Here is a 14930-nt window from a genome sequence, read left to right on the forward strand (position 1 = left end):
AGACTTCGCGGTCGGCTCGCATGCCCACTTTCAGTTGACGTCTGGTAATTCGTCGCTTCAGGTTATGTTCTGAACCGGCTGGGATATTTATCCGAGATTTAAGTAGTGCTACCCATCGATATAAGATGCCTGGCGTAAACACGACCATAGTTGCATACTAATTTGGACGATCCTGTCACCTGGCACAACAGCTCCCAGGACCTCCTTGTACTCTTTAGCTGCTCCTTGAACTGACGAACACCAACCCGAATAGCTCCTCTATCCATTACTCTTCCTGCGCCCTAGACGCTGGTTTCATCAGACCTTTGTGGTGGCTTTTAAACAAATCTGTGCAGTCCTCCTGAGTAGATCAATGGTTTTTTAGTTTTAGGGGATGCCTTTGTTTGGTACGAAACTAAACTACACATGATCAACTCTGAGAAACTAGGCTAAGCGGGTAAAACGTACGCATCTCACTAAAGTTTGATTCGTGTTTGATTAATTCGAATAAAATTTATTCTTAAATATGCTCATTTCGGAGTAAAGTTTTTGACACTTAAAACCACGGTTACTCTACATATCTGGTGAATCCTACAATTTCCATGCTTTGTAAATTGGCTAAATACAATGAAGCACCTGTTCACAGTTTCGGTCACAGCTGCCACGCGAATGAAGCACGGGGGCTGGGATACTTATTGCTAGATTACCCAAGTATAGACAGGAGCAACCGAGAGCTGGAGGTTAGTTGTGAAGCGCGTACGTTCCCACCAGTAAGTCCGCAACTTCGCCACTGAGCCATCTCGAGCTCAACTATTAGCCAATGAAATCTGATAAACTTACTTTCTCAGGATCATTGAGTCGAACAAACTCGACTGAAAACACCATCGTAAGTTTAGAGGGATGGATATATTTATTCGTTTGGTGCACAATTATTGTCCATCATGACAGTTGTTCTCTTGCGTATACTATCTGGGTGTCTAGTCCGCAAAACAGTAAGCTCAGTTACGGGGGACTTTTGGATGCGCAAATACGTGAAAGGATAGTTGGCATCGTTAATCGCTCTACAACAACGTGCACAACACCACACCACTCTTAAGCAGCTTGTTATCATATCGTACGACTAGTTACTAGAAAAACTGCCGCTTCGTTGGCTCCACAGAAAGCATCATAGTGGATTCTTTGCTATGCATCCGAGTAGCTCTTGAACGATATCACTTAGACCTGCAGCTTAATCAAGCTGATAGGGCATTCGTTTCTTGTCCGATTTAGGGCGCGGTGATTAAAGCGCGAACTTATTAACCCTAAGATCCATGGTTCGAGCTGAACATCGGTATCTCGACTGCTCTTGGCTAGGCTTAGGCGACCTGGCAGTGCCTCAGCTCTCGTGCTTCCTTCGGGTGGCGTGACAGCTGGACACCGAAAGGACATAACAGCAGAACGATTCGTTCATTCATCTTCTGACTGATCCATACACGTTTCTGAGTGTATGATCCGAAATCAGATTTGCCTAATTCAAAACCCCTTTCAGTGGATCTGAGGTTGTTACGGTAACATTTTGTAGTTTCGCACCTGGCCAGGTTTACCTGAGCCAAGGGTAATCAGAACAACTTTCACTCCATGAGATAGAGTCACCAGCTGGTGTGACAAATGTGCCAATGAGAATAAACAGAACCGCTGCCAATCACGGCCAAGCAACGGACGATTCTGCAAACCGGAGGTCAAAATGCCAAACCTCCATGGCCTCGTGCCACTTTCCCATACACATCCGACTGGCCAGTCCGACCCAATGTTCGGCTCAACTAGATGTCGAGTAGGCTGTGGTCAGACAGACGGACAGAGAGAATCTATCTCTTCCCAGCCAGTCGATTGTGCCCATCAGTTGTTCTGCCTGTTCTTCAGCGATGCCCTGATTCCGGTTATACTCGCGTCGCAGCTATTCACGAGTCACCGACCCGAACGCCTCTATCGAGTCGAGTCCAACGTGACCCATCTGAAACGGATCGGCAAACAATTTTGCGTGCGCTGTTCGGTTGGATTTGGTGATTGTGACTTATTTGGGAATAATGATGAATGGTTTTGTGTTACTTTCCTGCCGTTTGGAAACTTTGAAGATCAATTTTATTTTATTTCAATGTTGTGAAGGTATTTGGCTACCCGAATGTATGTTGTCCGTTTCCTTTTATGTGATGAATTACTTATTTTGTTGGTCTGTTTTTGTGAAGAAGCCCATCTCTGTTAGAGTGCTGCGTTGGTGCTTACTGTACATGTAAATTCATTAGACTGTGGGTGTTTCAAGATCCAGACAACCGGAAAAATCTTTTGTAACAGGAAGCAGTCGAACTTATTCAAGTTAATTCGACCGCACGGTCCAAGGAGGGCGAAAGTTAGCCAAACAATCTCAGAAGACGGGACCGCATCTGCTTCGGAGAAAGGTCGGCTTGAGCGATGGGCTGAACATTTTGAAGACCAGTTCAGCTGAGCTCCATCAACTCACCCCCAAAAGGGCCAACTGGAATCGAGTATGACGTGAATGCCAGTCCGCCGTAAACACGGAAGTAAAGCGTGCAACCTCGCTGCTTTAGCGGAACAAAGCCTTTGGTCCATGTGTCTTGGATCATGCACTCTTCAAAGGTGGTGAGACCCAAAGTGTATGGAGTGAGTCAAAAATACCGACAGAGCGGAGCTCCTCGAAGGTGGTTCATGTGTACGCATAAAGGGTGCAAGAACATCGTGCGAAAATCCCCAGGACATTAGCCTAGTGGCTGTAGCATCTAAGGTGTTCTCTAGCATTATCCTGGGCGGGAGCCAGATTTGTGAGGGTCAAGTAGAGTTTCATCCCGGCCGGGGTCGAATCGATCATGGCTTCACTCTGCGACAGGTGATTGAAATGCGCCAATCCTTTCGACGACTAACAGTGATAGCCTATCTAGATACCGGAGCTGTTTTTGATTTCATTGATTATCAGAAACTATGACAGTGTCTGGTGTTCCTACTCGATTATTCTCTTGTAAAGACTCTATATGCCTCCTCCCGAGAACGCGTACGTGTATACGGCAAATTCTTTACTGAGCTCACCAAATCCATTGGTGTTGGGCAAAGTATGTCTTCGTTCCTCCTTTCTCGTTAACTTCTTTATCGATGTGCTGCTCGAGTCTTCTTTAACTGTCTTTGACACCGAGGCATTCGCCCAAGGACGTTGATTGGATCCTTTAGAAATGCGAAGCTAAATAACCTGAATAATTATGCAGCGCAGCTCATTAAGCACTTCGCACTTGTAAATTGTACGGTGCTACTGTAAAATTGAGTGGGTTGGTTGCAGGTGAACCGGTCGATATCAGGGATACGTTCACCTGGACAGCTGCGTAAGTCCCGACGAATTGACGAAAGATGAAATCACTTTCCAAATTGGGAAGACCAAGGGAGTGTTTAACAACCTCTGACATTTGTGGCGCCTACGTGACAGCCTGATTTTCAAGGGCACAGTGTAAAACGTCGCAATCCGATCTGTCCTACTTTGTGGATCAGTAAGGTGGCCGCTGCGTGCGGAATACCTTCGGAGGCTCTGTTTGACCATCAATGCCTCCAAAGTATCGCGCAGGTATGGGGATAGCACCAAATCAGTAGTGCTGAAGTGCCACTCTCCCTCGATAGATAAGCTGGTCATGCTCCAAAGGTTACGCTCGTTAGGCCGCGTACTTCGTATACCAGAGGACAGTTTGCCTTATGGAGCCCTCTTCGTCCAGCCTTGTGTGCGATGCAGACAACCGAGAGGTGGTCAGTCCATGATCAGGCAGCGAAAGCCCTCGCCACTCAACTGATTCGCGTCGGCAACTGCAGTACCCTCTGATGGGGACCGGGAGACAAGGCAAACTAACGGTTGGTGACCGCGACAGTCACGACACAGCTAATGACGGTCTTGCAACAAAGCTACCGCCTTCTCTGCGTAGATCTCAATTTCTACCATACTGGACTAACAGATCCATTTGTCGTCAGTGCAAAGACTGAATCATAGCTTCCAGCACGTGGATCTCATTCCCCTATTCTCCAGCTACCACCTTCACTGCGTAGATCTCAATTTCTACCATAGTGGACTAACGGATCCATTTGTCGTCAGTACAGAGACTGAATCATAGCTTCCAGCGCGTGGATCTCATTCTCCTATTCTCTTTAGACTAGAGACACTGCCCTTCATTGAGCTGAAAAGTGAACTGGAGCCTCTAAAACACTATTGCTCTTAGCACAATTTTCGACTTTGGAAGTGCACTAGCCACGAAGAGATACGAAAACGTTCCGCACAGGCCACTCTCGATAGCAGCACTGGTCCACTCGAACCAGTATATCAGGTTCGGACAAGTCAGATGACCAAAACATTCTAAGTAAGCATTGTTTGCGTAAGTTGAGCGGACCGATTCAAACAGATTTTTCCTTCCGAGTTTCCAGTGGATATGAAATATTGCACAGGGCATCGCATCTAACTCAGAACTGAACACCATTTGGGTTGCTAAAATTTCGTTTTATGAGCGAACATGTACAGTTCCGACAAAGCCGTGAAATTTCATGCATTTCGGAAGAGAAGCACACTTCAGACATGTTAGACCAAGAGATGTTTGGCAGCCAATGAGAAAAACCTGGGCATCTTAACAACAAGAAGTAGTGACCTTCGTTTGGAAACCTGAGGACATGGGTCATCTTCGATACTCAAGCAGCCGGATACTGGTAACGTTCAATCATTTGGTACCTGCTCGCTTAGTTCCGTGATACAACAGAAACTGATCGGTAACCCTAGGCACTGAAATACAGCAGCGTAAACAAAAGACAAATAGCTTTTGAAAATAAGATGAACACTTGCACAGACTGGGTATTTACAAGGTCCTTAAAACATAACGTCATTTACTCGGTCCACTTATGTAGACACTCGAGGTTGGTGCACACGTAGTACAGGCGCATATTTTCCTCAGCCTTTAGCGTTTGGGATTGGAAAAATACGGCTTCTTGTTTCCCACAATTTCGACACTTGTGATCTTCGGTTCGTGGCAGCGTTGGATCGTGAACCACATCTGGAACGATCAGGGCAAGTTCACTGGATGTGAAAGGAAAAGAAAGGAAAGTGCAATAGTGTCTTGGATGAGTTAAAAAGTTGAATTGGAAAAAAACAACCCCCACTAGACTGTTCCAGATAAACTCATATGGATTCATTTTGCAAGCACAGACTCGTGAGTCTTATGCAGGATTAAGTTTCCAGCACACACCGATTGTATACTAAACCCAGTTAAACATGGCTTAAAAGGTGTCTCCGATCTGCTTGATCGAGTGGATGCTATCACGTGTCGTCATCGTTTTGGTACGGATATTACCCGATCCCAACTAGCCCGTGAATTGGGACGGGGTGGCTGACATGAAAATTCACCAGAAGCCACAGATGAGCAATGGGTACTAGATAGGGACTAAAGGCAAACCATCCGTGTACGCCACATAGGTAATAATACTGTTGTGTCTATTCAAAGCCTACTGACACTCAATCTATTCGTTCTAAACAAAATTGACCCCAGTCATTCTCATCAATGGGACTCTAAGGGCAAACATCTAATAACAAACTCAAACCTGGTAGAGCTAATATCAAGGTCGTTCCACAACCATAGCGAAAAGTGCTAGGTACTTCTCATTCACAAGGAAGATACACTGAAACATTAGTCAAGACGGCCGTTCTGTTCTCTGTGGGCATGACAAAAAACGTTGGAAGCGATCTATAGGTGTCCGGTGATGTGCCTTCCCTTGAAATACTGTATGATGCGATGGATAGCCGTGGCCACTATTCCATTATTGTCCGACCGAATGTGCTCTGTTCATTGTGGCAGTACAGCACAAACCACGTCGCCAGAAAACAGCACAAGAGTAGCAAGGCCCTTTCTGACTAACACAGTATCTCGTTTCTATTTTGACTTCAATAATTCAGCGAATTCGGCTGTGTCGTGCATGAAAGAATAATCCGAGACTTGCGGTTGCCGGGAAAAGTCATACTGTGGTACTGAAAAGGAAATCGTTACAGACGGAATCACTAAGGGAGGTTGATATTGTGCAGGGGAACTTGGAGCGGCAGCTCCTCACCTTCCTAATCTTACGCAGTCCTATCAAAATAATACCTATCCCTATCGAAACATCAAAAGAGTATTGATACTCAGGGTTGTAAACAAATGGATTCAATAAGTCTTTTCAGACACTGAAAAGTATAGACGAGTGACAAGCTCCAGAGCGCCCAGTGATTAAGGCGCGAGCTTACCAACCAGAGCTTGAGCAACCTAGAGCTATCTCAGACTTCGTGCCCACTTCCGGTGGCAGGACAACAATGCACCGAAAGAGCGTTACAGCTGAACGATTATCATTAGCGTTAGTGGTACTGTTATTATTATTAGGTTCGTAAAACACGGTACAACGGTTTTGGATGTTTTCACAATGCAAATACACTATCCGCTCAGCTATAATTGTTGGTGGTAGGCTGGTAGGCCAAAGCAAGGTCAGAGCCTGCATGTATCTTTTGTTGGGACGCCCTAATCATGTTCCTCTTCGTCCCACTCCAAATGATTGTTACACACAGCTTTATAGAACAAAAGCCTGTGTCCGTGCACACACTGCCTTAATTACAACTCCCACATTATTGATTTCGATTTTGTTTTGATCTCTCTAGATTGGCCTGTCGCTTGCTATGTGGGGGGGGGGCAGTGGAGAGCTCCTTTGCTAGGATCTCAGAACATCTATCAGACTGTAGTTTGAGTGCGACGGCCGTCTGCTTGTGATGGACTAGACTATCAGTTCGAAAGATGGGTTTAACTAAAAGGGCAACACTTAGATAACTCGAACTATCTTCAGGCCTGATTTCGATGAGTTCATTCAGGAATGTAGTTGATCGTTGGAGATTGCGGAAAAAATCCTTGTTAGTACATGTCCTTTCGACTTCTGAATATTACCGTGGGACGAGTCAATGCCTGGAGTCGGTATACCTCCTCAGAGTCATCAAGACCTTTGCGGGATTTCCATGCTAATCTCCAGTTTTGAAGAAACCTTATATGAGGGATGATTGCTGCAGGATTAAGGGAGTGGGTCGTATCTAATTCAGCAAAATAAGTTCCGAGGTTCCTCAAGAAGTGGTTTGGTTGTTGGTGTGTCATCAATAAGGAATTGTTTTGTTTGCTTTTCTTGTCCGCGTGGGCAACAACTTCAAACGGCTGATGTCACAAGTCACTGATCTTCATGACTTGTTGAGGGCGGCGGACGCGGGTAAAATGGGTTCTGAAGTTTTTACACCATAGCTCCTGTAGGACTGTGGTGCATACCAACGAAGACCACAAAGGCGTTTCCTGTAGAAGACCACTCCTCAGAAGAGGCCAGCAGGCCCCCTTCCCTGTGGTCTGCCCTCTTCGGGGAGGTTGCTGTAGTAATGAGGCGGCACAAAATGCCTGGAAGCTTGGTAGGAATGTCGCCTATTAGGAGGCAGGGTTATTATCTGGAACGAGTTGCACTGGACAGAAAGAGCAGGCGGTTTGATAATGGATGTCAAACTGCAGGAAGAAGTCTATCGGCACGAAATTAATTGACAACAATGAACTGTATCACTCAGGAAACCTGCTGATGCCTTCATACGAGCTGGTTGTAGTAAAACAAACAGCCACCGAGGTTCTACGGATTTTTTGGGTGGTAAAAGGACCACAGGGCAATATGATTCGGAAAATCAACGTTACCCAATGAAACCCTAAGGACCATTCAATGTATCGACTGTCCGACCGCTAGGAGTGGAATATGAAAACTTACTCAACTTCTTGTTCCAGCTTGTTAATGTAGACGCATGGATTGTCCGCCTCCTGGGTATAGTCACAATTTCGACAGGCGTAGTTTAGCCGTTTGTTCCGTTTATCTTCCTTCGGATAAAGCATATTGTTGCACTCGCTACAGAAGAGGATACCCACATGGGTATGCGGTTTTTTGATTTCGTACTAGAACAAAGATGATGATAAACTTCACAAACAAACTTCGTCCATCTGAGGCAGAAGTGGAGCGTGTTTGTGTAACTCCCTTCAGTAAACTTAGATCTAAAAGTCACATACAATAGAAACGTGATAGTTGGAGTATGCGAAGTTGGGATCGGGATCAAGGAATGTTTTGCGAACCCAAGATGGGGACACAAAAACACCGAAGATTCAGTGTGCTTAAAGGCGAACAACAGTATCTATCACCTGAACGGAGAAGTGGGATATAAATTGTGAATTTGGAAGAATTCGTAGATGGGTCACAATAAAAGTTATGTGTATTCGCTACTGAGATCTACTCTGAGCCTTTCAGCCAATTTCTAGCAAGGTATAATGTTCCGGTTCCTAGCTAGAGAGTCTACACTAACCGACAGAGGACAGTCGAGGGGTGAGGATCTTCGTGTTTAGGCAACAAGTAATGCTTGGACAGTTCCGATGTCTTCTCCACCATCCGGTTCTGCGAAGACGGAGCAGCGCAAAAGCCATCAGTCCTCAATACATACGCTAACCATCGGAGTCAATGGTGGTTTGTGGTGTCCTCTGGCCCACCGCCATGACATCCACGAAAGACGCATCTTCGTCTGGGCGAACACTTGAAAACCTGACTCAGGTAAGCTGCCCAGGTGAACATATTTATCTCCCACGCTGATTGGCTGGTCCGCGTGAGGTATGGGCTTGATCCCACCCACTTCTGTAAAAGCACTTTACACTTTGCAGGTGGGGAGCGCATGTCAAACCGTGCGGTTATTTAAAATGGTATGCATTTCTGTAACATATAAACTAGGAAGGGCAATATCGTCTGCATACTCAATGCCTGTGAGCGAACGTCCCGGGAACATTTCGAGAGAGACAGGGAAATTTTAAGCAGCTTGTCAATAACAAAGCTGACGAAAGGTGAGAGAGCAAACCTGTCTTACACCGCCTGGATGTGGCGAAATCTTGCCATCTCGTACTTGAGATAGCTCAGTGGTTAGAGCGCAGATCTGCTGACCGGAAGGTCCGTGGTTCGAGCCCGACCTCTGCGTCTCGACTTCCCCTGTCTAGGCTTGGTCAGCCTGGCAGTATCCCAGCCCTTGTGCTTCCTTCGGGTAACATGATAGCTAGGCACCAGAAGGACGTTTCGGCTGAACGATAATATTTCATTTTTGTCTCTTATTTACCCGTCCACAAGTGTACGGTGCCCTCATCATCAGCATTATCACAACTGCGCACAGTGGTTATAGCTGCCACAGTTCCGTTCACCGACGATTTGGGAAGGTGGGGTAGGTAGCTGCACACTGGAGGCGGAAGCTGATATAATTGATGTTTAGATACAGGTTTGTCAGTGAACTTTTTAGTGAGGAGATTGAGGAGGGAACTATGCACTGAAGGCAATAGCTTGGGTGCACGAGCGCTATTGTGGGTGCGACTGGGCCATGTTTGACAATGTCTCTAATCATTGTTGTGTCCCGTCTCGGGGCCCAAGCGAGGGAGAAGACAATGACCAGCGCAGCTGAGTGTGCTGATAATGGCCTTCAAAATTCACTACCAGTTCATTGTTTAACCTCTCCTGGTTCGTTTCCGCCCTCCGTGTAGCTGTGCGGAAAGAACCCTTCGAGGCAGTCTGTCGACTGGCATACGGTGCACGTGGCCAAGCCAGCGCAGCCTGTAGGGTGTGATAAGTTAATCTACCGTGGATGAGTTACTTCTTCCGAAAACTATTCGACATGCTCCAGCGTTGTTGATCGGGTGTTCCCAACAGACTCGGACAACGATCCGAAGACACCAATGGCCAAACACTGAAAGTATTTTGGCGTTCTCGGCGCACAGCGGCCGTATAGTAATATGGAGCGCAGCATTGTAAACTCAACTCTTGACGAATAGGTTGTCACGCCTACGCCACAAGTGATGCGGGTTCACGAAGGCTGCTTTGGGATTTCCAATCCGGATCAAAACATTTTTACGGGACAACAGAGACCGATACGGCTGCCCAGGTGATAAACTTGTCTACTACCTAAATTCGCTTATCCGCAAGCAGTAGGTTAGGGTTTGAGCCCACCTAGTCCTTCAGTAGGAAGGTGTGAAGCACATGCCAAAACGTGAGGTAGAATTATTCAGATTATTTAATCTTGTTTAGGGCGAGATGGCTCAATTGGTTAGAGCGCAAATCTGCTGACCGGAAGGTCCGTGGTTCGAGCCCGACCTCTGCGTCTCGACTTCCCCTGTCTAGGCTTGGTCAGCCTGGCAGTATCCCAGCCCTTGTGCTTCCTTCGGGTAACATGATAGCTAGGCACCAGAAGGACGTTTCGGCTGAACGATAATATTTCATTTTTGTCTCTTATTTACCCGTCCACAAGTGTACGGTGCCCTCATCATCAGCATTATCACAACTGCGCACAGTGGTTATAGCTGCCACAGTTCCGTTCACCGACGATTTGGGAAGGTGGGGTAGGTAGCTGCACACTGGAGGCGGAAGCTGATATAATTGATGTTTAGATACAGGTTTGTCAGTGAACTTTTTAGTGAGGAGATTGAGGAGGGAACTATGCACTGAAGGCAATAGCTTGGGTGCACGAGCGCTATTGTGGGTGCGACTGGGCCATGTTTGACAATGTCTCTAATCATTGTTGTGTCCCGTCTCGGGGCCCAAGCGAGGGAGAAGACAATGACCAGCGCAGCTGAGTGTGCTGATAATGGCCTTCAAAATTCACTACCAGTTCATTGTTTAACCTCTCCTGGTTCGTTTCCGCCCTCCGTGTAGCTGTGCGGAAAGAACCCTTCGAGGCAGTCTGTCGACTGGCATACGGTGCACGTGGCCAAGCCAGCGCAGCCTGTAGGGTGTGATAAGTTAATCTACCGTGGATGAGTTACTTCTTCCGAAAACTATTCGACATGCTCCAGCGTTGTTGATCGGGTGTTCCCAACAGACTCGGACAACGATCCGAAGACACCAATGGCCAAACACTGAAAGTATTTTGGCGTTCTCGGCGCACAGCGGCCGTATAGTAATATGGAGCGCAGCATTGTAAACTCAACTCTTGACGAATAGGTTGTCACGCCTACGCCACAAGTGATGCGGGTTCACGAAGGCTGCTTTGGGATTTCCAATCCGGATCAAAACATTTTTACGGGACAACAGAGACCGATACGGCTGCCCAGGTGATAAACTTGTCTACTACCTAAATTCGCTTATCCGCAAGCAGTAGGTTAGGGTTTGAGCCCACCTAGTCCTTCAGTAGGAAGGTGTGAAGCACATGCCAAAACGTGAGGTAGAATTATTCAGATTATTTAATCTTGTTTAGGGCGAGATGGCTCAATTGGTTAGAGCGCAAATCTGCTGACCGGAAGGTCCGTGGTTCGAACCTGATCTCTGCTTCTCGACTTCCCCTGTCAAGACTTGGGCTATCCCGCCCTCGTGCTTTCTTCGGGTAGCATGGCGGCTAGGCACCGGGTGTTACAGCTGAGCGATTTTTTATTGTTTGCATTGCAACGGCGTCAGGTTCAAGAAGGCCTGTGTTGTCTGCCTACTCGGTATCTTTGAGCGGCCGCCCCGAGAGCACTCGAACCCCACAGACATTAGAAAAATCGAAATTGTTAAGCTATAGCACCCTTTCGGTGCCTAACTGCCATGCCACCAGAAGGAGGCATGAGGGCTCGGATACTGTCAGTTTTCCCAAGCCTAGATAAAGAAAGTCAAAAACGCTGAGGTCGGGTTCGAACCACGGACCTTCCGGTCAGCAAACTTGCGCTCTAACCACTGAACAGGCATTAGAGGCTGATAGTGAGTCTTCCATGATCGAGATGGACCAAGTGGTTAGAGCGCGAATTTACTGACCGGAAGGTTCGTGGTTCGAACCCGACCTCTGCCACTCGACTTCCCCTGTCTAGACTTGGGCGACCTGGCAGTATCCCAGCCCTCGTGCCTCATTCGTGTGGCATGGCAGCTACGCCCTGAAAGGGTGTACAGCTGGACGATTTTTTTCCATGATCGTATAAATGACAAACTTTAAGAGGAAAGAGAACAGCCCTGCCTGACACCAGTTGATGTGGTGAACTCAGGCCAGAGCTTCCCATAGACCTTCACATGTCCGCGGGAGTTGGCGTGGATCACCTTTAAGAGGGTCAATAATCTACAGGGACAACTTTGCTCCACGGAAAGTGCCATAGTGCCTGACGGTCCACAGAGTCAAAGGCAGTTTTAAATTCAATGGAGACAACCATTGTTGGACGATAGAAACAGTGTTACTGTCCTGGAATCTTTCGGAGGGTGAAGATGTGATCGATGCATCCTCTTTCAAAACGGAACCAAGCTTGGTTTTATCGGATGTCTCTCCTTGTGTTCATTCAACCTTCGAAGGACAGGACCAGAGAGCATCTTCGAAGCCACATCTAACAGGCTGATGCCACGGTCGTTTTGACGCAGCGCCGGTGTAGCCTTTTTGAAGACAGGAATAATTGTCGACATGCCCCACTCTGTCCTATATCGCTACAATGGGCTTTGTTAGATTGATCACCAGGGATTCTCCGCCTTCTTAGAACAAGGCTGGATAGAAACCGTCTAACCCTGGTGGCTTCCCATGTTTTAGTACGGATATTCTGTACTTTGTTTTTTCTTCCGATGAGCGATTACGGTTTATATTCCATAGGCTGTGCTGCACAGGCTGTGTTGCAGGGGGCTAGATAAACCGTTCTTCGAAGTGTTCGGCCCATCTTCCAAGATGTTTTTGAGAGAATTATTGAGCCACCTCTTCCACTTATCGCTTCACTTACGGCTGCATTCCTAGGGCCAGTAGATCGTATCAGCTGATAAAGGGCACAGTTGTTCCCGGTAGCAAAAGCCTTCTTTATCTCCCGAGCTTTCGTTATCCACTAGAGCTCTCGGTCATTTCTTGGGCTCTTCACTATTTAACGTTTGAGGGATTTATGTGCGCCGTCGTACGGACGTTAAAAGTGTTATATACTAACGTTGTGTTAAACTGTTTACTCGGTATTCGTTGAACTGGGGGCAAGATGGTGCGAATTTACTGACCTCCGCCACTCGACTTCTTCTGTCTAGGCTTGGGCAACCTGGCAGTATCCCAGCCCTCGTGCTTCCTTCGGGTGGCATGGCAGCTAGGCACCGGAAGGGTGCTACAGCTGAACGCTATTCGTCGAACTTATTGTGCTTCCTAATGTTTTAGCTGATATAATGAGTGTTAGAAGATTAAATCCACTCATTCGGCGATCCTTGTTCTTTATTTCTGGCACAATCATTCAAGTGCACAGCATTTAATCTTCTAACTCAATACAATGGAAAGATTGTTTCTCCTAGATCGGTTTGATGCCGATCCCCAATCCTCGTCCGCTTCAGAACAATAGATTCATTGGCACGAAACGTTTACGAACTCTCTCTCATGCATCGAACTCCCAAACGTTGACAAAAGAAAACTTTTGGTAAATTTTCTTTCTCCGCCCGTCTATCAAAATGTTCGTGAACGTACTGCTTACGAAGACGCCATTCAGATGCTCGGAACAATGTACATTAAACTCAAAAATGAAGTGTTTTCTCGCCACGTGCTCGGTAGAACCAAACAAGAACCGAGTCAATAATTCGATGCCTTTCCGCAAAAATTACATTACCTTGCCAAGGAATGCAACTGTCGTGCGGTTTCTGGTGATGAACATCGGGATGAGGCTATTCGGAACGCTTTTATCACAGGCTTGCAGTCTAAATTCATTAGCCAGAGACTACTAGAAAAGCACACTCTTAAGCTTTAACAAGTGTTTGACGAGACACGTCTGCTTGAACGTTCTGAACAAGTCACTCACATACGACTAGTCTTCTCATGTTCCCTGTGGTGCCGCATATAGCAAAACTGATAAACCTTCGACTCCTATTCGTGATGCACTCATCTCTCAGGTTGACTCCAATGACGCGATTGCAAGCACATCCTTATCTTGCTTCTTCTGTGGCAACGACAAGCAAATTCGTTCAAAATACCAGGCTCGTGAATCCTTCTGTTATTTCTGCGGCAAGAAAGGTCATTTACAAAAAGTATGTCGATCCAAACCGAGTTCAAGTCGTATCACATCGTCGGTGAATCCTGGTATCTCATCCATTTTCAACGTCTTTTAATCCATCAGACTTTCCAAATCGATCGTTGATGTTACAGTGAATAATATCCCACTTCATTCTCTTTTCGATACTGGTAGCTGCGAAAGTTATGCTTCTTCTGCAATCGCACTGAAGTATGGTTGGACAATAACATACTCTAAGAGCGCTATCTCGATGGCTTGAACGAATTTATCATGTGTTACTAGCGGTCATCTTTATGCTAAACCGCTGTACAAAAAAAAGCGCTACGAAGGTGTCAAACACTCGCTCTTGCCCAATTTGTGTTCAGACGTCATTCGTAACCTGGATTTTATGATGCCATGAATGCCCTGCTGCGCGAGCTAGAAGCTCAGATTTGAATTCACAGGTGGACAGGCTTTACGATTCTGAGACTCAATTAGGAGGTCGACATAGATTGGACTCGGTACGGACAGACAACGGGAAACGATTGCTTTAACTGTGCATTGATCGCAAGCTGTTTATATGCAGTATTGACTTCCGAAATAGCTGAAGTCGTCTGGCCACATAGTGTCTTCCAACGACATGCCGGCCAAAAACTCAAACCGATCACATTACCATCAGTGGCATCATCATCATCATCATCGACAGCATGACATCAGTGTTCAGCACCGATGCTTCACTGCCGTACAACCATGGCTTATTTGAAAGCCTTATTGTAAAGAAAAGAATAAAGGTGGATGGGGGAGGGAATTAGTGCTAGCTTAACACAATCATTCTGAGGTGCCTACACCTCCAGATATTCACGCAGGCAATCTGGACAGAAACTGACAACAAGAACGCCATCAACATCGGTTGGCAGCCATATCTTGTAGTGTCTCCAACCGGGCACAGTGAGGATC

General features: G+C 46.6%; 1 protein-coding gene across 1 annotated transcript; it reads right to left on the minus strand.

Annotated features, from left to right (window-relative positions):
• Positions 1-4472: 4472 nt before the first annotated feature.
• On the minus strand, positions 4473-7964 carry T265_10407 (hypothetical protein; the record flags this gene model as incomplete). Its single annotated transcript, XM_009176773.1, has 2 exons — positions 4473-5059; positions 7783-7964. The coding sequence occupies 2 exons, from the start codon at positions 7902-7904 to the stop codon at positions 4870-4872; spliced, it is 312 nt and encodes a 103-aa protein (XP_009175037.1).
• Between the last annotated feature and the right edge of the window lie 6966 nt (positions 7965-14930).

The sequence above is a fragment of the Opisthorchis viverrini genome, assembly GCF_000715545.1.
Source record: "Opisthorchis viverrini unplaced genomic scaffold opera_v5_359, whole genome shotgun sequence".
Taxonomy (NCBI): domain Eukaryota; kingdom Metazoa; phylum Platyhelminthes; class Trematoda; order Opisthorchiida; family Opisthorchiidae; genus Opisthorchis; species Opisthorchis viverrini.